This window comes from Pinus tabuliformis, chromosome Q (assembly GCF_031772625.1).
Source record: "Pinus tabuliformis cultivar Carrire ecotype Pingquan chromosome Q, CPIR1, whole genome shotgun sequence".
Lineage (NCBI taxonomy): Eukaryota > Viridiplantae > Streptophyta > Pinopsida > Pinales > Pinaceae > Pinus > Pinus tabuliformis.
In genome coordinates this window covers 1,198,255,163-1,198,276,856 of record NC_142296.1, presented here as the reverse complement: position 1 = coordinate 1,198,276,856, position 21,694 = coordinate 1,198,255,163, and the positions used below count along the sequence as shown (strand labels likewise).

The 21,694-nt window shown below is 37.1% G+C and overlaps 1 protein-coding gene across 1 annotated transcript; it reads right to left on the bottom strand.

Annotated features, from left to right (window-relative positions):
- Window positions 1-16,346: 16,346 nt before the first annotated feature.
- LOC149224058 (pectinesterase/pectinesterase inhibitor 18-like) lies at window positions 16,347-16,999 on the bottom strand. Its single transcript, XM_089388069.1, has 2 exons — window positions 16,773-16,999; window positions 16,347-16,641 (listed from the first exon to the last, which is right to left on the bottom strand). The coding sequence occupies exons 1-2, from the start codon at window positions 16,997-16,999 to the stop codon at window positions 16,347-16,349; spliced, it is 522 nt and encodes a 173-aa protein (XP_089244195.1).
- Between the last annotated feature and the right edge of the window lie 4,695 nt (window positions 17,000-21,694).

Sequence of the window (21,694 nt, the reverse complement as noted above, 5' to 3'; positions counted from 1 at the left end):
GAACAATGCCCTTTAACGACTTCATGCATGACACCCTCGAACGAATTTTTGAACGAACGCCCTCGAACAACCTCCTGCACGAATGCCTTCGAATGACCTATTTCGGCTTGGGTGCTTCTGCCCTGCACACGTCCGCTTGCACCTTTGCTTGGATTTCAGACTAGCGCGCACTTCTTCTTTTCGTCCTCCCTTGAACACTCTAAACTTGTGCATTTGATTTGATGCCTTAGCTAATGCCAAAGCACGCCCATATATATAGCTTGCCCTCCATGAATTGTTGTGACTCCATGCTTGGTCGACCACCATACATTCATTCTATTTAATTTTCAAACGAGTTGGCTCGCCCACCGGCCGACCCAACCATTGTGTCTCCTTTGTTTGGTCGTTTGGACAAACGCCCTTGGATTCCCTTGCTCGGTCGTTCAGCCCAACGCCCTCCCACAGTCATTCGGACAAATGCCCTCGGACGCCCTCACCCATCGTTCGCCCATGCCAACTCCTTTCGACCCATCAGTTAAACGCATCCGTCCGGCATGCCTGACTCGTGGGCTTGACATACTCCCCCACTCTAAACGTTTGTCGTCCTCGACAACACCATCGTACAACATCGCAAAGTGTCGCTAGCTCCAACATCCAAAAATGCCCATGTTGCCTGCCTCTGCTGTGCCATCGGACAAACCATTAAAGGTTCATGTCTCCATAAATCGGAAAGTCTCCCCAATCCATGATCATCAACCACATCCGTTGCAATCTCCACATGCTACTCCCCCTGTGGAAGGCTGCTCCCTCCAACTCAAGCTACATGCTTACTGCAACATATCGTGTCGACCTCATCATGTATCGTCATCATGTGAAGTGCTGCCATGATACTCCAACATAATGCTAACACATCACTGTACACTACTATACCCCTCTTGACTTGAACTAGTTGGGTAGCTAATCCAACTGTCATGCTCAAACCATGAGAATGCACATTCTCATGCCATCATCAGTCGTTTCTAAGACTCCTATCACAACATCAACTTAATCAAGAATCCATCTCCATCCAAGTAAGCCATGTCCAGGTCCATGAAGTAAACTCCATCTCATCTGCAACATGCTGTCCATGATGTTTGGTATCAATGTGCTACATGAAATCAGCTGCATCTATCCAACATCATCATCCATCTCCTTAATATGAAGAGTTCCTCTCATCAAACCCGACTCTCGATGTGCCACATCCAGGTCCATGAAGCCACCTCCATTATATCTATAATCTGCCATCCCTCAAGTCTGCCAAAGAAACAAGTATACACCTGTCTCATCTCCTATATGTAAAAAGTGGTTAAGTCTCGGCTCAACCCATGCTCAAGTGTTGCCACAAAGGCATCATCATCGTTGTAACTCCATCACTCCAAAGTGTCTCATATCGATCCTCCACATCAAGTCACTCTTTCAAGCACACCCATACATGTATTCAAGAGTATGCACCCCATCCTGCATCAAAGTCCCTGACCTCATCTCTTCAATGTGTCAGATCTTCCAAGTCCACCATATATGAAGTCCCCAAAAGTCACAACCTCATGTCATCATGAGTTCCATGAGTCATCTCCAACCAACATCCCAGCAAGCATACAAGTCTCGGCCCAAAGGTCCCTGCAAGATGCCTCAGCTTTCCATGTAGTAGGAATGCTCCATAGTCTGCTCACAAATCCAACCAGTCCATGGCCTTGTTGTACCCAAGTGCACAACATCTCCATCAGCTCATAGATAAAACATCTCCATGTCACATCAACAAATCCACCTGCACAACATCCCTGCCTTAGAGCTGCTCATTGGATGCCCATAAGTGACACCTCTACAAGTGCTCCTACATAATGTCCTTGCATAAGACTACCATGCTCCATGTCTCCAACCTGATGTCCATGACTAAGTTTCCCATGTTGTCCAACTAAGTAGACCCATCATAACAATTGGTCATCCTCATCCAAACCTGCGATCTCGGTCTAGTGAACTCGGTCACCCAACCATATTATCAATACATGAGTCTCTTCCACCATGGCTCCCCCACTAAAGGTCCCACCAAGACTTCCTCTTGGTCTCGGCCATGAGAAGTCCACCCAAGTATTATCATACTCAAATGTGTGCCCTCCTCTAATCTGTCCATGAGTTATGGTGGGCACTTAGCTAATTCTCCATGTGGCTAAAGCATGACCCATTCCTTCGCAATGATCATCATGTTCCTTCCTTGTCACAGGCCTTTGCACCTTCTATCATAAGGTCACAAACAACCCCAACAAGTCCTGCAACAGTCAATGATTCTTTCTCCTCCATACAAGGTCCCATCGTAGAAATTCATGGTAAGATCCTCTCTTGCATCGGCAAATTGATTTTGCTCTTCCCTGCATCTGGTTCATCTCCCAAAAGTCTCACTAGAACACAAGTATCAATAATACTTACTTCATCATGAGGCTCCTCCATGTGAGCATCCTCATCCACCAATGTCTGCAAACCGCACGATCCTGGTCCAACTTGATCAATCTCAAGTTCATCCTCCATCGTTGTCATATTAGCAATATCTTCAAACATCATAGCTTCCTCTTCTTTGTCATCGCAATCTATAGCTTCATCCTACTCCATTGCCAAACCAAGTCGAAGAAGTTCGTCTTCAACATTCTTTTCCAAGACTCCAAGTTTATCTCGAATCCGTGGGTTCTCTTCTTTAATCCGCTTCAACCTGTATCAGGTCAGCAAGAGCTTCCTTCACATTCTTCCAAACCCGCCATGCCTTGTCGTTTAGCTTGGCCCAAGCACAATGCTTCACCTCTGCTAAACCTGTCACGAAGTGTAGAGGGATCAGCTTCTCTGCAAATCCTGCACCTCGTTCACCATCAGCTCTGATACAACCTGTGACGCTAGTGCAGTGGGATCAACTCCTTATTGTTAATCAGCTCTGATACCACTTGTCACGCTCCTACACTGGCGGTACTCTTCCAACCGCATTATAGAAGACGCGGCACCACCAACCACTTTCTTTTCACCAATACTCATGGTCATGGACTACGCCTTACGTCTATACTTAGTTTATTTTCTTCTTTTACAAAGTACTTTTATTCATTATAAAACAGTAGTTAAACCTTCATCAGCATTAACACAAATGCACAACAGTGTAACTGGGATGGGCAACTCCCTGTAATGAGTCTGCCCGTAATAATAATATATATGTAAGTTACAATTTTGAGGAAACCCCAAATTTACACTTAGAATATTTTTACATTCACCGGCACCACTCGGTTAGCTTAGCTCATCGGCACGCCCACACGGTTATCCGAACGACACTGCCCAACTCTTCGTTTGCCTCTGCACGTTCACCCGAATGCGTTTCGTTCAACTCGTCCAACTCGTCCAACTTGTTCAACTCGTTGGGCACTCCCACCGAATGCCCAACTAGCCAAGTCTCCACCGGCGAGTCATTCACCATGCACTCATTCAAGACTTCACCCAGTCTGTTGTTCACCAACTCGTGTCGTTCGGGCGGACACCCTGCCGCGCCCTCGAACGACTTCCCGAACGACCGTTAGAACGGACGCCCTACCATGCCCTTGAATGACCCTGCCTGAATGCCCTCGAACGATCCTGCACGAACGCCCTCTCCCGACGCCCTCGCACGATTTTCTGACCGACGCCTTTGAACAACTTCCTGCACGACGCCTTCGAACGACTTTTCTGAACGACACCCTCGAATGCCTTCGAACAACTTTTCTGAACGACGCTCTCGAACGACTTTCCTGCACGACGCCCTTGAATGACTTTCTAAATAAATGCCCTCAAACGAGCTCCTACACGAATGCCTTCAAATGACCTGTTTCGGCTCGGGTGCTTTGGCCCTGCACACGTCCCCTTGCACCTTCGCCCGGATTTTAGACCAACTCGCACTTCGTCCCTTCGTCTTTCCTTAAACGCTCTGAACTTGTGCGTTTGATTTGATGCCTTAGCTAATGCCAAAGCATGCCCATATATATAGCTCACCCTCCATGAATTGTTGTGACTCCATGCTTGGCCGACCACCATACATTCCTTCTTTTTAATTTTCGAACGAGTCAGCTCGCCCACTGGCTGACCCAACCATCGTGTCTCCTTCGTTTAGTCGTTCGGACAAATTCCCTTAGAGGCTCTCGCCCGATCATTCGACCCGACGTCCTCTCATGGTTGTTCGAACAAATGCCCTCGGATGCCCTCACCTAGTCGTTCAGCCCGACGCCCTCGCACGGTCGTTTGGACAAACGCCCTCAGATGCCCTCGCCCATCATTCACCCATGCCAACTCCCGTCGACCCGTCGGTTAAAAGCGTTCGTTAAACGCGTCCGTCTGACACGCCCGATTCGTGGGCTTGATAGGGATGAACTCTTCAAGGAGTGTTCTTATAGCATTGCAATTTTTGGTAATGTGGCTAACATTACTTTAGCGTTATTCTATTCTAGGGTTGCAATTTTATCATCACTGTGTAGCTCACACATAAAATCCGCAGATTATTCTCGCCGGAACACTGATTGTTTCTTAGAATGTTGTTTAATTCGAGGATCAATTCATCTTTGATAGTTGACACTGCAAGACAACTCGCATTGGATTTCAACATTGATTTTCATTACGTATTGTTCTCTATAATCTCCCATGTCACTTTGAGATTCGATATCATAGTCCTTTTTCATTACGGTACTGCATGTAATCTGTAAGGTACAAGATACATGCATCAGTCTAATAAAAAAGTACAAGTTCGTACTTAACAATTAAATAGAAATCTAGGGCAACAAATATAGAGCATGTTATTGGGCATAAAGTGAACGATCGCTGTATATGTTACTATTTGATTTTGCTGAGTCCAAAATTTAAGAGTAAGTATATACCACCCCATTCATTTAATGCCTTATAACAAATTCTTATTTTCAGCCTAAATCTACACAGTAAAAGTCACAGATTAGCGAGATTCCACACCGTAGCTCGTCCTTTTGATTTGCCTCGTTTCATTCCGCAAGTGAGCGAGTTTTGTGCTTTGTTCGCACATCGAAATATTAGGAAGTCTTTTAGAAAAAAATGAACATAGTGTAGATTTTGGAATCAATTGTTCTCTTTTCACCTTTTCCAACCGTGAAAAAAAAGCGAGTTTTGTAGATTTAGGAAATAGGTTGTACAAGAACTAGGAGTAAATTCTACTATTATTCATCAAAAATGTATAATATTCCAAAAAACTATAATTAATAAAAAAGTCCACTTTAAACAAATTAATAATAAAGTTGAATCTTTTACATACAAATACGTTTGTAAAAGGTTATCCTTTCATGAAGATTTTATCGCTTTTCATATCTGCCTAGGCATATGATTCCCAGGAAGTAATCCTTAGGATTCATCATTGTATCTTCAAAATAAAGTAGTGATCCCCAAAAAGAAAACCTTATTACACATCCTTGTATCTTCGAAATGAAGTCGTCGTTTTCAGAAATGCATCACTGCATGGCTATGAGAAATGGTGAATGCCATAGTAGACGAGTACATAAAAGGAGGTTTAGATCGATTTTTTTTTGTAGGGAACTCAATTTCTAGGAACAAGATGAATCTAGATATAGCCATCGAAGTTTGGGGATAGGCATTGATCAAGTCTCTTCGATATTGGTAGTTGCACATGAGTGCAGTTGGAAGGTTGACCAGGGTCGTACCTCCATTGGAAAGAGATTGGATGATAACCCAAGAATAGGGTTTGGTGTCCTTTCATTCAAATTTTTAGATCCACTTTGTGTATGTAATTTTTATGTAAGTGGATGAATTTTGGTAGGTTGAAAGGTGTTCGGAAGGTGAATTTATGTAGGCAAAGGATTTTGGAAGTAAGGTGAAAAGTTTTTGGAAGGTGAATTTATGTAGGTAGCAAGGACTTTGGAAGAAGGTGAAATTGATTTAGGGCTTTCAATTATTTCATTACGTTGTTTCATCTTTTAATTTAATTATAGATTCTATGCATGCAAACTTTTACCTAAGTGGATTCAATTTAGTAGAAAGGTTATTGGAAGTAAAGTGAACTTGATTTAGGGTTTTCAATTATGTCACTATAATGGATTGGTGGGGGAGATAACATAACTGTGATTGGTTCTATCTTTAGAGTTTTGACCAAAAGTACTTAATTTAGGAGGAAGCATTTGAGAAAGGGTGCAAAGAAGGTAGACAATGGTGCTAGCTCCTCCACCACAACAAAAGGATCAGATGTTAGTCCAAGTATATGGTTTGGTATTATATCATATAAGTGCCTGGATCCATTCTATACATGCAAAAGTTTTCATCCCCTTTAAATAGCCATAATAGGTAGCTTTTTAGCCTAAAGAAATTAACATCGGGCTAAAAACCTAAGCGTTACTGAAATGGAAATTTAAAGGGGAAGGAAACTTTTAGATATAAATTCCGTTTGGAAAATAATAGGATAATATGGTGTGGAGGTGAAAAACATTGAGGATTTATTAAGAGTTGGTATACATCACTTTGGGAATGTTTACAAAGAAGAAGAGATAGTTAATGACTTTTTCTTTTTCAAGTTTTATATATGAACCTCATATTGTAATTCTAATTAAAAATATTGTAATGTATAAGTTCAAATAGTTTTTCATAGTCTTAAATGAGAAAGAGCCTAGGGTCTAATGGTTGGTAAATAGAATCCTCCTTGTTCTTCTTCAAACTCATTGAAGGGGGTCTTATGAAAACTATGAGAAAACAACTTTCCATGGGATAGTGTTAGCCAACTTTAATGCTACATTTATTTCTCTCATAGTAGAGATTAATGAGCCTTATACATTTGAAGAATTCAAGCCTATTTCTCTCTATAATAGTGTTTATAATATTATTCAAAAATATTATTTCCATGAGGTAAAGAAGTTTCTCTAAGAGTAAGTGAATGATCTATATCCAAATGTACACAAGTTATACTCTCTCTCTTTCTCTCCCTCTGTACATATAAACACACAAAATGATATATGCAATGTTTGAATTATCTTAAAATCAATGGTTGTGGGAGTCTCTTAAATGGGAGAAGATTTATTGTAGAAGGTGAGGAATTGGGAGAATGTTCAATCGGATCACTCATTACAAAGTCGAAAATATTTTAGGGTTCTAGGAAATGTGATTTAACCTTTGTAAAATAGAAATTTTCCATGATAGAACATATTTTTTTTATCTTAATTGACCACCATATAGGGGAAACAATAGCTTCCAGTGGTAAGATTTGAACTTAGAGGGGAGGATCAAACAAAAATTTGGCGGGGAATTTGTGGAAAAACTCAAATATCATGTGAGATATAGTGAGCAAGATGATAAGATTATTTTGTCAAATAATCCCTTGGATGACTCTACTACAAAGTTTAGATAGCTTGTTATAAAGAATATCAAAAAAATTATGTAGTGCTACAAGAAAATATTTAAATTTAATTGTTTATCAAATATGTTTTTATGTGGTTTCTAATGAATAGAAAAAACTTTACATATGATAATATATAATAACGAAATAGAGTTTAACTTAATAAATTTCATTTATGTAAGAGTTATGATGAAACTAACAATCATCTTCTCATTAAATGCTCTTTCTCGCGAGAAGAAAGTAAATTTTTTTTTTTAATGTGTTCCATAAGACTATACTAATGGAGGGCTTATAAATTAGTGTAATAATTGTGTGGTGAAAGCATACAAAGCTTTCTCTGTGATTATAGCATGAGTATATGATTGTGAGAAGACCTGCAAACCCTTCCTTTGAAATGTGCATCGAAGAGTTTTAGCCTATTAAAATGTTCGTTATTTGAGTGGACTATGGTATTGTGAACTGGGATAGAGAATGGGATATTGTGAATAGGGATAAAATATGAGAATTTATTTTGATATAGTTGTATGAAATGATTACACTTATGTGGGTAATGGGGGTGTTGTGTTTTTAATGATTTTTATCTTTTAAATTTCTAAATTAATAAAAAAAATTGAAAATTTTTCATTTTCTAAAATTTTGATTTTAGAAATTATATGATATTAAAATTCTTTTTATTCTATAATATTAAAATTAGTTTATTAATAAAAAAAATTCCAATTACTGGCATTTAGTGATTTTTGGTTTTTTTTTCTTTTCTTAATTATGTTTATGATAAATAGATGTGATACAAAACTATAAACATTTTTCCATGGAGTACTTTCGAGAGATTTAAAACACATCTATTGTTCTCAACACTATCTCTTCCAATCATTTATACAAAGGAATGCCAATATTAATACTATATATTTAAAGGAAAATTCAAATAACGGAGAGGATAGTGGTATATCTAGCGAAAAAGAGGTGGTCTGGTTTTAATAGTAAACACTACTATTCTCCATTCCATGGCATTTGAAAACTCTCTTGTTCAGTCTAGAAAAATCTTTTACGATTTCTGATTTATAGCAATTTGTTTCTTTCTGTGACCCTTGTATGTTATTAGGGATTGCTTCCTCTGGATAAACAATGGGACCGCTATCGCTGTTTTTGGGGTTTCTAAAAGTAATATACTGTAGCTGAAGTTTGTTTTAAAGGTAATATCATGTATATGAAGTTGAGGGGTTTATGTAATTGTGTTGAGATTTAAATGTTGTAAAAAGTGAGGGCTGTCCATCCTGTTTTGACGAGATCGCGAGAATCTTTCAAGATTACATTTTGCATATGCAATGCCGAGAGGGACTTTTCAAAAATGTAAAGTTACAATCCTTTTGTACAGGAAAATGCCCGGAAGCTTCGAATTATCCTGTGTCTTATTAAAACCTTACAATGTAAATGATTACAGTAGAATCTAGAAAAAATGCCAACAACTTACGCATCGCCAGAAACATACAATTTGCTTAATTAATATAATTTAAGTTTGCCGGAAAGTTCCAATGGTATTTAATATTAGATAATGACAAACACTTTTGTTGGTGTAGTGTGGCGTGAAACAGAAACGTGAAACAACGAGAAATATTATATTGGAGGGTGAAAAAAAACGAGATGAGTGGATATTTTATTAAAAGATTTATTTTTATTTTATTATCATTATTTTTCTCACTTATAGTTTTTTGAATTATCAATGTTTGGAAAAATAATTATATTTAAAAATATTTAATTCTTATCCAAATTTAAGAATAAATTTACCAAAATTACATTATGTAGTTTCTTTTAATCCTAATCATTATATAATGTCTTTCAATGATTTATAAATATATATTATTACATTTATTTTATTTTTTATTTTTTTATAGGTATGAATATTTTATTTATATAATTTACTTTATTTTAATTAATTTTATTCCGTTATATTACAATTTTGATATAATTTTTTATTTGTATTTTATTTCATTTCAAAAAAATTGTATTTGTATGTTGTTGGAATGTTGCAATGTTATGTTATATAATTTTTTTGATAAGGTAAAAATAGATATAAAAAAAAAAATATTAGGTTTACATTTTGAAAGATTTGATCTCTCTAAACACCTTATAGATTTGGAGTTCTGATGGATCTAAACTAGTTTACCTTCATTTACATTTTGTTTAATAGATACAATTTTTAGTTTTGGAGTATAATAATATTAGCCCATTCAGATAAAATAATATTAATATCAAAATCATGATTGGTTGTTATGCAAATACATGGTGATACATTAGGTTATTCAAATGAAAATCGCTTTACTGGAAATTAGCTCGCTGGTGGTCCATAAGAGTTAGAGTTACATTTCGTTTTTTATTTTTATTTTTTATTTTTAAAGATGATGAATTTTTAATTAAGAAGACTAATTCTTATTATGGATAAGAAAACTTATTATAATTCAATTTTCAAACCTAGAGTAAAGACATTTCTAGCTACTAATCCCGAATTCAAACCAGCAGTGAAGACAACCATCTCTAGTTGTTAATCCCTAATGCAGGCTGACTCATCATCATTATTCAAGGAAAACCACCCCACCTAAATAACCCGCTAGCTATCCGTAAGGGGACAGGCTTTCACTCCTGCTGCCACATGCCTCCAAGACTTGGACAGTTAACCTATTTCTTTAAGTGGAAAGAAGACTAACTCATAGCCAAACAAAAACCAATAATTTTATTTTAAAACATACTCCAAACCCTAACTTATTCCATTATTACAATTATGTAAAACCTTAAAATAATTTTTATTTTAGATTTATTTATTTTTAATACTCTAAAAGATTAGTGATTACCCTTAATGTTATGTTTATTCGCACCGCCAGGTAGGTCGGATAACGATGGATATATTCGATATATTCTTTACGTCTGATGCTGTCCCGAAAGTCGAATTGCATTTCTTTTGCTTCGGTGATAGTTAAGATAACTACATGGTACCAATAACAGAACCATCATATTCCGTGAATATGTACGTGACATGATAGCTAAAATTGAAATTTCATTGTTTTGATTTTGCAGTAAATATAGAGACCCAGTTAGCCGAAGGCTTGTTGACCCTTTATTTTTATTTTTATTTTTAAATTATAATGGATGGCCGGATTAGCTGTAGAGGGAATATATTGTTCTTCTGAATAGGGATCGAGGGTTTAAAATGCACCATACTATTTTAGCTTGCACCACGCTCATATTTAAATGAAAATGAAAAATAAATTGAATTGAAACGCTTCGTTTCAAATAAATTTCGGTCAGGGTTATTCGAGGAGGAATAAATTAAGAAGAACATATTTTTGAATTAAATATAGTAGTGGATCATTAAGGTAATGGCATATTCAACCATCCAATTGAGTTAAAGATTGAAATGGATCATTGGGCTCTGATTTCTCTTACATTTCAATGTCGTGAATCTCTGCGATCGAAACATGACGTTAAATTATGCAAAGGTTGCGTTTCCCAATATCCTAGTTAATAAACTTTGCAATTGAATTCAAGATCACAGTGATTATGGTTTCTCGTTATGATTAGTGAGCATTGTGGTGAGTGTAATTTGAATATTGGTGCTCATGTGGCTTTTTGTTTTAAATCACTTTATAAAAAAATATGCTAGAGAATGCATTTAATCACCCTGATCTCATTATTCATCCGATTTTTTTAATTATCTATATTTTTAATCATCTACTTTTTAACTGCTTTCAATATTCTTGTTACATTTTTAATCATCCTATAGAGATTCATGATTGAAAATACAATTATAATTTGTAACAGTGTTCCCTTCACTACGGAGAGTATAGTATAGTTTACATGGACTATGGAATGTAAAGAGTCCCTTGAACAAAACCTAAAGCCTGAAACAAAATACAACACGAATCTCTTCATTGAATAATGATAATTTGTGTTTATTATATTACAGTCACTGCTTAGATTATTTGAAAAATATTTCTATTTCAATCTCAAAATATTTGATGAGGGATAACTTTTCCATACAAAAATCAATCACCGAAAAGGACTTTCCTTTAATTAACTCACAAATCTCAATGAGTGGCCCTGGATACGGACTCCCATAAATAGTTGTGAATCGCAAATTGTCATATGATATTGAAATCATTGATATGGGGTTCAATTTGTCATTGTTAGATGTCAAATCCATTCTCTAAGAGTAGAGTCGGAGAAATAAACAAAATATCAAATTAAACGTACATATTCTATTATTTCCGGTCCACAAATAATTAGTTTTTCAATGAAAGTTATAATTAGTTTTGAATAGTCGTCCTTCAATGAAAAACCTTAACGTTAATAATTGTATTAAATTAAGATTATTAGTATTAATTTAGAGTTAATAGTTTTATTAATATCAATTTTTTGGTTCTAATTAATAAATTAATAAATATTATTAAACAATAATATTATTAAATACAAATATTATTAAAATAAATAATAATTATTAATACTATTATAAATAGAAAACAATATTAGAAAACAATATTTTATTACAATATTAGAAAACAATATTTTATTAAGTATGATATTAATAATTTTACAAAACAATAACAATATTTTTCTATAATTTAATTTTAAATAATTTATAATTGAAAATATTAGATAATATTGAACATTAATTTAAACATGTTTAGATTCATATATCAATATTAATTATTATAAATAAATGATCTTAAATCAATTATTAATTAACTAAATAATACTACATAATAAATTAATAAAGATTATTAATAAAGTAATAAAATTGAATATGGTCGCTCATGGTTGAATCTAGTCAACCATGCTCAACCATGGTCAATCAATGTCAACCTTTGTCTACCACGATCAAGGATATTCAACGATGATCTTCCATGGTCGAGCATGCTGCACCATGATCAACCATGGTCATAATGGTTAATCAATGTCTTTATGGTGAACCATGATCAATGATGGGTAATCATGCTTGAATATGGTCAACCATAGTTAATGTATTTATGGTAAACCAAAATTGACCATCGTCAACCATCATCAACCATGGTCATAATGGTTAATCAATGTCTTTATGGTGAACCATGATCAATGATGGTTAATCATGCTTGAATATGGTCAACCATAGTTAATGTATTTATGGTAAACCAAAATCGACCATCGTCAACCATCATCAACCATGGTCAATGATGGTCAACCATGATTAACGATGGTTGAATTTCATCAACCATGATCAACCTTGATTTAAATCTGTTTGATCATGATCAACGATGATGGTTAATCATGGTCAACCATGGACAACCATGGTTAATCATGATCAACCATGTTCTATAGAATGAAACATGGTTAACCATGGTTGAACGTCGCATCGTGACAAGGATTGTCTCAATATGAAAATCAACCATGGTCAACCATGTTTATTTTTGTGTTTATAATACTTATATTAAGCTTTATATCCCTTGGGTTTATAATATTGGTCCCTTGGGTTTGTATTCTTCCCTTCGGTTCATAGTCCTTTGGGGTATTAGTATTAATCCCTTGGTTTTATAATATCAATCCCTTGGATTTATTATTCTCTTGGGTTTATACTATCAACCATTGTCAATCATAGTCATCCATGGTCAACCATGGTCGAATGTCGCATTGTGACAAAAAGTGTCTCCATATGAAAATGATGGACAATCGCGGACAATCAAGGTTAACCATGGTCATCCATGGTTGATCATGGTCAACCATGTTTTATAGAATTGATCAACCATCATCAACCATGTTTATTTTATCATTTAAAATATTTATCTTAGGCTTTATATACCTTCGATTTATAAGATTAGTCCCTTGGGGGTTTATTATTCCCATGGGTTTATAATATGAATCCCTTGGGTTAATAATATCAATCATGGACAATCATAGCCAACCATGGTAAACCATGGTCAAATGTCGCATTGTGACAAATATTTTCTTCATATGAAAATGATGGACAATCATGGTCAACCCTATTTTATGGAATGAAACATGGTCAACCATGGTCTAATGTTGCATTGTGACAAAGATTGTCTCGATATGTAAATCAACCATGGTCTAACATTGCATTGTGATAAGAATTGTGTCAATATGAAAATAAACCATGGCAAATCATGTGTATAATATTTATCTCAGGGTTTATATATGTTTGGTTTATAATATTTGTCCCTTGGGTTTAATATTATCCCCTTGGGTACATAAGTCCTTGGGGTTTAGTATTAATCCATTGTGTTTATTATTCCCTTAGGTTTATAATATCAATCATGGTCAATCATAGCTAGTCATGGTCAAGCATAGTCGAATATCGCATTATGAAAAAAATTGTCTCCATATGAAAATCATGGACAATCATGGTCAACCATGGTCAGCTATGGTTGAAGGTCAACCATGTTTTATAGAATGAAACATGGTCAACCATGGTCAAATGTCGCATCGTGACAAAGGTTGTCTCGATATGAAATCAATCATGGTTAACAATGGTGGAACGTCGCATTGTTACAAAATTGTCTCGATATGTAAATCAACCATGGTCTGAAATGTCACATTGTGACAAAAAAGGTTTTCATATGAAAATCATGGACAATTATGGACAATCATGGTCAACCATGGTCAAGCACAGTTGATCATGGTAAACCATGTTTTATAGAATGAAACATGGTTAACCATGTTTATTTTAGAGTTTACAATATTTATCTTAGTGTCTATATACCTTGGGTTTATAATCATTAGTCCCTTGGGTTTAACATTATTCCATTAGGTTCTTAATCCCTTGGGGTTTTAATATTAATCCCCTGGGTTTATAATATCAATCCCTTAGGTTTATTATTCCCTTGGGTTAATAATATTTATCATAGTCAACCATAGCCAACCATGGTCAGCCATGGTTGAATGCCATATTGTGACAAAAATTGTCTCCATATGAAAATCATGGACAATCATGAAAAATATGGTCAACCATGTTTTATAGTATGAAACATGGTCAATCATGGTCAACCATCGTCGAACGTCACATTGTGAAAAAAATTGTATCGATATGAAAATCCACCATGGTAAAACATCACATTGTCCCAAATATTATCTCGATATGTAAATCAAACATCGTCAACCATGGTCCAACATCGCATTATGATAAGGATTATCTCAATATGAAAATCAACCATGGTCAACCATGTTTATTTTAGTGTTTATATTAATTATCTTAGGGTTTATATGTCGTGTGTTTATAATATTTGTACCTTGGGTTTAATATTATTCACTTGGGTTCATAATCCCTAGGGGCTTTAGTATTAACCCACTACTACACCAAGGGCACTTTTAAGACATTTTTTAAGACAAAAGAAATCTTTTGTCTTAAAAAATCACTTTTTATTTTAGTTATTTTACAATAAAATTTAATATCAATTGAATTGCCGTAAATATGAACTTTAAGACAAAAATAGGTTGAGACAAAAATATTTTAAGACAAAACTTTATATTTAAGACACAAATATTTTAAGACAAAAGTAGTTTGAGACAAAAATATTTTAAGACAAAACTTTATATTTAAGACAAAAATAATTTAAGACGAAAATATTTTGAGACAAAACTTTATATTTAAGACAAAAGTAGTTTGAGACAAAAATTTAAAGGCAAAACTTTATATTTAAGACAAGATTATTTTAAGACAAAACTTTATATCTAAGACAAAAGCAGTTTGAGACAAAAATATTTTAAGACAAAACTTTATATTTAAGACAATGACAACTTTAGATCAAACCTATTTAATACAATTAACAATCAAGACACAAACATATCAATTTAAGATGATATTATCTAACAACTGCAAAATTGATTGTGACAGTGCACCCTAAGTCGGCTAGCTTGTAGACAACTATTGTCTTGCGCCTATATCGAGGTTGTTATTTTACTTACCATTCATGTTATCTTATATAAAGACAACGATTTGTTGGGCTCTTTGTTTTGTGGGGGTAGTCGACTAAGAAGAACGCAACAAGTTTTATTGACAAGATTTCTCGGACATCAATTCCTCTTTTGTCTCTTTCATATATGCTGATACGATTAGAGACAACTTGTCTATTGTTGCATTCGGCATTACGACATGGAGGGGGACTTTAAGACAATTTTTTAAGAGAAAAGAAATATTTTGTCTTCAAAATTTCAATATGATGCGATAGTAAAAAAAGGTAAAAGTAAAGGATTAGGGGTTTATCTACTAGCATTCACCAAGTGGTTGGTTTATGAATTGTGTAGAATCCAAGTAGAGTTAACATCATCAAATCTTTTGTGAAATGCAATTATATAAATTAAAAAAAAACTTGTGATTATAGCGATATCTTATCATTTTTTATATGCAAATTTTATAATGGTACCTAATTGATATATTTGGATTGGTGTCATTTTTTATATTGCAATTTAAAGATCAAAAAGATATAAAGTAATTAATATTTGATATTTTGTGTAGGGATGTAAATATGTCAATGTCTTTTATTTGTGAGTGTAAAATAAAAATTTCGATCAGCTTAATTATATAAATTAAAAAAACTAATAAATATTGATAAATATTAATCAATATAAATTGCAAAATACTTAATCCTCCATTATACATGTTTTATTGTTTAAATTAATTTTTAAAAATATAAATATTAATTAAATTACAATTTTATATATATATATATATATAAACATAAATATTTGTAAATATATAGAATAATATTTAACTATAGATATTTATTCTCGCTTTATTGAAACACTTAATTTATAAATAAATTTTATTTCAATAAGATGACTTATCAATAAAATAAATTAAAAATACTCTGTAACTCCATATTTAAAAAATAAATAAATAAAATTATACGACTTAATATTAATTCATTGAAAATAGAACAATACCAAGAAAAATGTATTAATATAAGAAACCATATTGGAAAAACCAATTTTAAATTCTTAATCAAAGTGGCAGACTTGAACGTAGTTGAACCGTCTGGACCATTCTTGCTTCCCGTAAGATGGTTCGGTCCTTGCCATCGCCAATTAACATCAAATTGGTTTTGTTCTTCAATATGTCCATATTCTCTTTGTAAACTCCCGCTTTGACGTAGATGATATGTCTCGTCTTGTACTTGGAAGGCGCCACGTTTACCGCTTCGGTGATCGTCAGGTAATTGCCATAACCATCTTTGGCAACCAGGACGTGCGCTTGTATGGATGATTGTAAGTGCCTTCGGTCGTCGGCTGATAACCATCTTGGAAGACCATCTCCCTCAATCAGGCTTTAGTGAGAGTCCAACTTCTCTTCTCTTTCTGAACTCAACAGACGGTGATTTTTGAAGCTGGAAAGCTTGTAATGCAAAGAAAATTGCTCGTTAATTCTGACACATTAACAGTTCTGGACAACATCAGAGCTTTTATATTAGTGCTGCCTGTTAAATTGAAGTCACGGAAACCATTCAAAGCGACGCTCAGCAAATTTGGGATGTCTTTCTTGACTGAATTCTTGCTTAAACAAACGTTGAGACTGTCCAACGTATCTTGGAAAAGATCAACACAATCTTGCCATGCTGCCCGTTCTCTTTCATTCATCATATCACTGTCAAGATTCATGGACAATTCGTAAGCATGTTGTGCCTATTCCATGCTCTCTGTCAAGGCTAAACATATCAAAATATCGGGCGATGTTGTCTCGAAGCCACGATATGATGCCAAAGAGGACACACAGCGGTGGGGAAATCTTGTCGGCTACAGACCGACTTTACTAAATTAGACAACACTTTCCTACCTTGGGGGTCGTCATCGACTTCACAGGATGTAACAGGAGTTCCCATTGACACGCCAACGATGTCAAGGAGCAGTGTAATTGAAGGCAGGGCAGCAAGGATGGACCATTTTTTCGAGTTTTAAGCCTTCCGTTTTTCTGCGCAGTGGACTCGAACGTTGCTCCTTACAAAACTCGTCATGTGGACGCTTAGTCAAGAACTTTCAGATCGATGGACCCTAAAAGTACTAAAATAAATTCCAGGCAAATAACTCAATTATAAATTTGCACACTTCAGAATGGCTCAGCTTGGCTTGGTGGGAATTGTCACACCCTTACACGGGCGGTACTCTTCCAATTACACTATAGGAGGTGCGGCACCACCGACTACTTTCTTTTCACCAATACTAACGATCATGGACTATGCTTTACGTCTATACTTAGTTTATTTTTTTTTACCAAGTACTTTCATCCATTATAAAACAATAGTTAAACCTTCATCAACATTAACACAAATGCACAACAGTATAACTAGGAGGGGCAACTCCCTGTAATGAGTCTACCCGTAATAATAATATATATGTAAGTTACAATTTTGAGGAAACCCCAAATTTACACTTAGAATATTTTTACATTCACCGGCACAACTCAGTTAGCCCAGCTCGTCGGCACGCCCACACGATCGTCCAAACGACTCTACCCAACTCTTCGTTTGCCTCTCCACGTTCACCCTAACGCATTTTGTTCAACTCGTCCAACTCGTCTAAATCGTTCAACTCGTCAAACGCTCCCACCGAATGCCCAACTCGCCAAGTCTCCACTGGCGAGTCGTTCACTGTGCACTCGTTCGAGACTTCACCTAGTCCGTCGTTCACCAACTCGTGTCATTCGAGCAGATGCACTGTCGCACCCTTGAATGACTTCCCGAATGACCGTTCGAACAGACGCCCTATTGCGCCCTTGAACGACCCTGCCCGAACACCCTCAAACGATCCTGCACGAACGCCCTCACACGATTTCCTGAACAACGCCTTCGAACGACTTCCTGCATGATGCCTTCGAACGACTTTTCTAAACGACGTCCTCGAACGACTTTCTGCATGATGCCTTCAAATGACTTTTCTGAATGACGCCCTTGAACAACTTTCATGCACAACGCCCTCGAACGACTTTCTGAATGAACGCCCTCAAACGACCCCCTACACGAACACCTTCGAACGATCTGTTTCGGCTCGGGTGCTTTGGCCATGCACACATCCGCCTGCACCTTTGCCCAGATTTCAAACCAGTTCGCACTTCTTCCCTTCATCCTCCCTTGAATGTTCTGAACTTGTGTGTTTGATTTGATGCCTTAGCTAATGCTAAAGCATGCCCATATATATAGCTCACCCTCCATGAATCATTGTGACTCCATGCTTGGCCGACCACCATACATTCCTTCTTTTTAATTTTCGAATGAGTCGGCTCGCCCACTGGCCAACCCAACCATCCTGTCTCCTTTGTTTTGTCGTTCAGACAAATGCCCTCGGACGCCCTCGCCCGGTCATTTAGCCCGATGCCCTCGCACGGTCATTCGGACAAATGCGCTCGGACGCCCTTGCCCGGTCGTTCAGCCCGACGCCCTCACACGGTCGTTTGGACAAACGCCCTCGCCCGTCGTTCGCCCGTGCCAACTCTAGTCGATCCGTCAGTTAAACGTGTCCGTCCGGAACGCTCGACTCATGGGTTTGACATACTCCCCCACTCTAAACGGTTGTCGTCCTCAACAACACCATCGTATAACATCGTAAAGTGTCGCTAACTCTAACATCCAAAAATGCCCATGTTGCTTGCCTCTGCTCTGCTATCAGACAAACCATTAAAGGCTCATGTCTCCATAAATCGGAAAGTCTCCCCAATCCATGATCATCAACCACATCCGTCACAATCTCCACATGCTACTCCCCCTGTGGAAGGCTGGTCCCTCCAACTCAAGCTACATGCTTACTGCAACATATTGTGTCGACCTCATCCTGTATCGTCATTGTGTGAAGTGCTGCCATGATACTCCAACATAATGCTAACACATCTCTATACACTGATATAGCCCTCATGACTTGAACTACTTGGGTAGCTAATCCAACTATCACGCTCAAACCATGAGAATGCACATTCTCATGCCATCATCAGTCATTTCTCAAACTCCTGTTAGAACATCAACTCGATCAAGAATCCATCTCCATCCAAGTAAGCCATGTCCAGGGCCATGAAGTAAACTCCATCTCGTCTGCAACATGTTGTCCATGATGTTTGGTATCAATGTGCTGCATGAAATCATTTGCATCTATCCAACATCATCATCCATCTCCTCAATATGAAGAGTTCTTCTCATCAAACCCAACTCTCGATGTGCCACATCCAGGTCCATGAAGCCACCTCCATCATATTTGTAATGTGCCATCCGTCAAGTCTGCCATAGAAACAAGTATACACCTATCTCATCTCCTCTATGTAAAAAGTGGTTAAGTCTCAGCTCAACCCATGCCCAAGTGTTGCCACCAAGGCATCATCATCGTTGTAACTCCATCACTCCAAAGTGTCTCATATCGATCCTCCACATCAAGTCACTTTTTCAAGCACACCCATACATGTACTCAAGAGTATGCACCCCATCCCGCATCAAATTCCCTGATCTCAGCTCTTCAATGTGTCAGATCTTCCAAGTCCACCATATATGAAGTTCCCAAAAGTCACAACCTCATGTCATCATGAGTTCCATGAGTCATCTCCAACCAACATCCCAGCAGGTATACAAGTCTCGGCCCAAAGGTCCTTGCAAGATGCCTCAGCGTTCCATGTAGTAGGAACGCTCCATAGTCCGCTCACAAATCCAACTAGTCCATGGCCTTGTTGTACCCAAGTGCACAACATCTCCATTGGCTCATAGATAAAACATCTCCATGTCACATCAACAAATCCACCTGCACAACATCCCTACCTTGGCACCGCTCATTGGATGCCCATAAGTGACACCTCTACAAGTGCTCCTACATAATTTCCTTGCATAAGACTGCCATGCTCCATGTCTCCAACCTAATGTCCATGACTAAATTGCCCATGTTGTCCAACTAAGTAGACCCATAACAACAATCGGTCATCCTCATCCAAGCCTGCAATCCGAGTCTAGTGAACTTGGTCACCCAACCATATCATCATTAAATGAGTCTCTTCCACCATGTATCCCCCACTAAAGGTCCCACCAAGACTTCCTCTTGGTCTCGGCCATGGGAAGTCCACCCAAGTATCATCATACTCAAGTGTGTGCCCTCCTCTAATCTATCCATGAGTCATGCTGGGCACTTAGCCAATTTTCCATGTGGCTAAAGCATGACCCATTCCTCCGCAATGATCATCATGTTCATTCCTTGTCACGGGCCTTTGTACCCTCTATCATAAGGTCACAAACAACCCCAACAAGTTCTGCAACAATCAATGATTCTTTCTCCTCCATACAAGGTCCCATCGTAGAAATCCATGGTAAGATCCTCCCTTGCATCGGCAAACTAATTTTTCTCTTCCCTGCATCCGGTTCATCTCCCAAAAGTCTCACTGGAACACAAGTATCAATAGTACTTAGTTCATCATGAGGCCCCTCCATATGAGTATCCTCATCCACCAATGTTTGCAAACCGCACGATCCTGATCCAACTTGATCAATCTCAAATTCATCCTCCATCGTTGTCATATCAGCAACATCCTCAAACATCACGGCTTCCTCTTTTTCATCATCACAATCTGCAGCTTCATCCTGCTCCATTGCCCAACCAAGTCGAAGAAGTTCGTCTTCAACATTCTTTTACAAGACTCCAAGTTTATCTCGAATCTATGGGTTCTCTTCTTTCATCCGCTTCAACCTGTATAAGGTCAGCAAGAGCTTCCCTTCGCATTCTTCCAAACCTGCCATGTCTTGTCGTTCAGCTTGGCCCAAGCACGATGCTTCACCTCTGGTAAACCTACCACCAAATGTAGTGGGATCAACTTCTCTGCAAATCTTGCACCTCTTTCACCATCAATTCTGATACCACCTGTCACGCTAGTGCACTGGGATCAACTCCTTATCGTTAATCAGCTCTGATACCACCTGTCATGCCTCTACACTCGAGGTACTCTTCCAACCGCACTATAGGAGGTGCGACACCACCAACCACTTTCTTTTCACCAATACTCACGATCATGGACTACTCCTTACGTCTATACTTAGTTTATTTTCTTCTTTTACAAAGTACTTTCATCCATTATAAAACAATAGTTAAACCTTTATCGGCATTAACACAAATGCACAACAGTATAACTGGGAGGGGCAACTCCCTGTAATGAGTCTACACGTAATAGTAATATATATGTAAGTTACAATCTTGAGGAAAACCCAAATTTACACTTAGAATATTTTTACATTCACCGACACAACTCGGTTAGCCCAGCTTGTTGGCACGCCCACACGGTCCTCCGAACGACTCTGCCCAGCTCTTTGTTTGCCTCCACATGTTCACCCGAACGCGTTTTGT

Excerpts from the sequence above, each read along its gene's own strand:
- LOC149224058 (XM_089388069.1), bottom strand. The coding sequence starts at position 16,999 with ATGAATCTTGACAGTGATATGATGAATGAAAGAGAACGGGCAGCATGG. Across the intron at positions 16,642-16,772 it reads TTGTCCAGAACTGTTAATGT|ATGGTTATCAGCCGACGACC; the intron begins GTCAGAATTAAC and ends TGGTCTTCCAAG.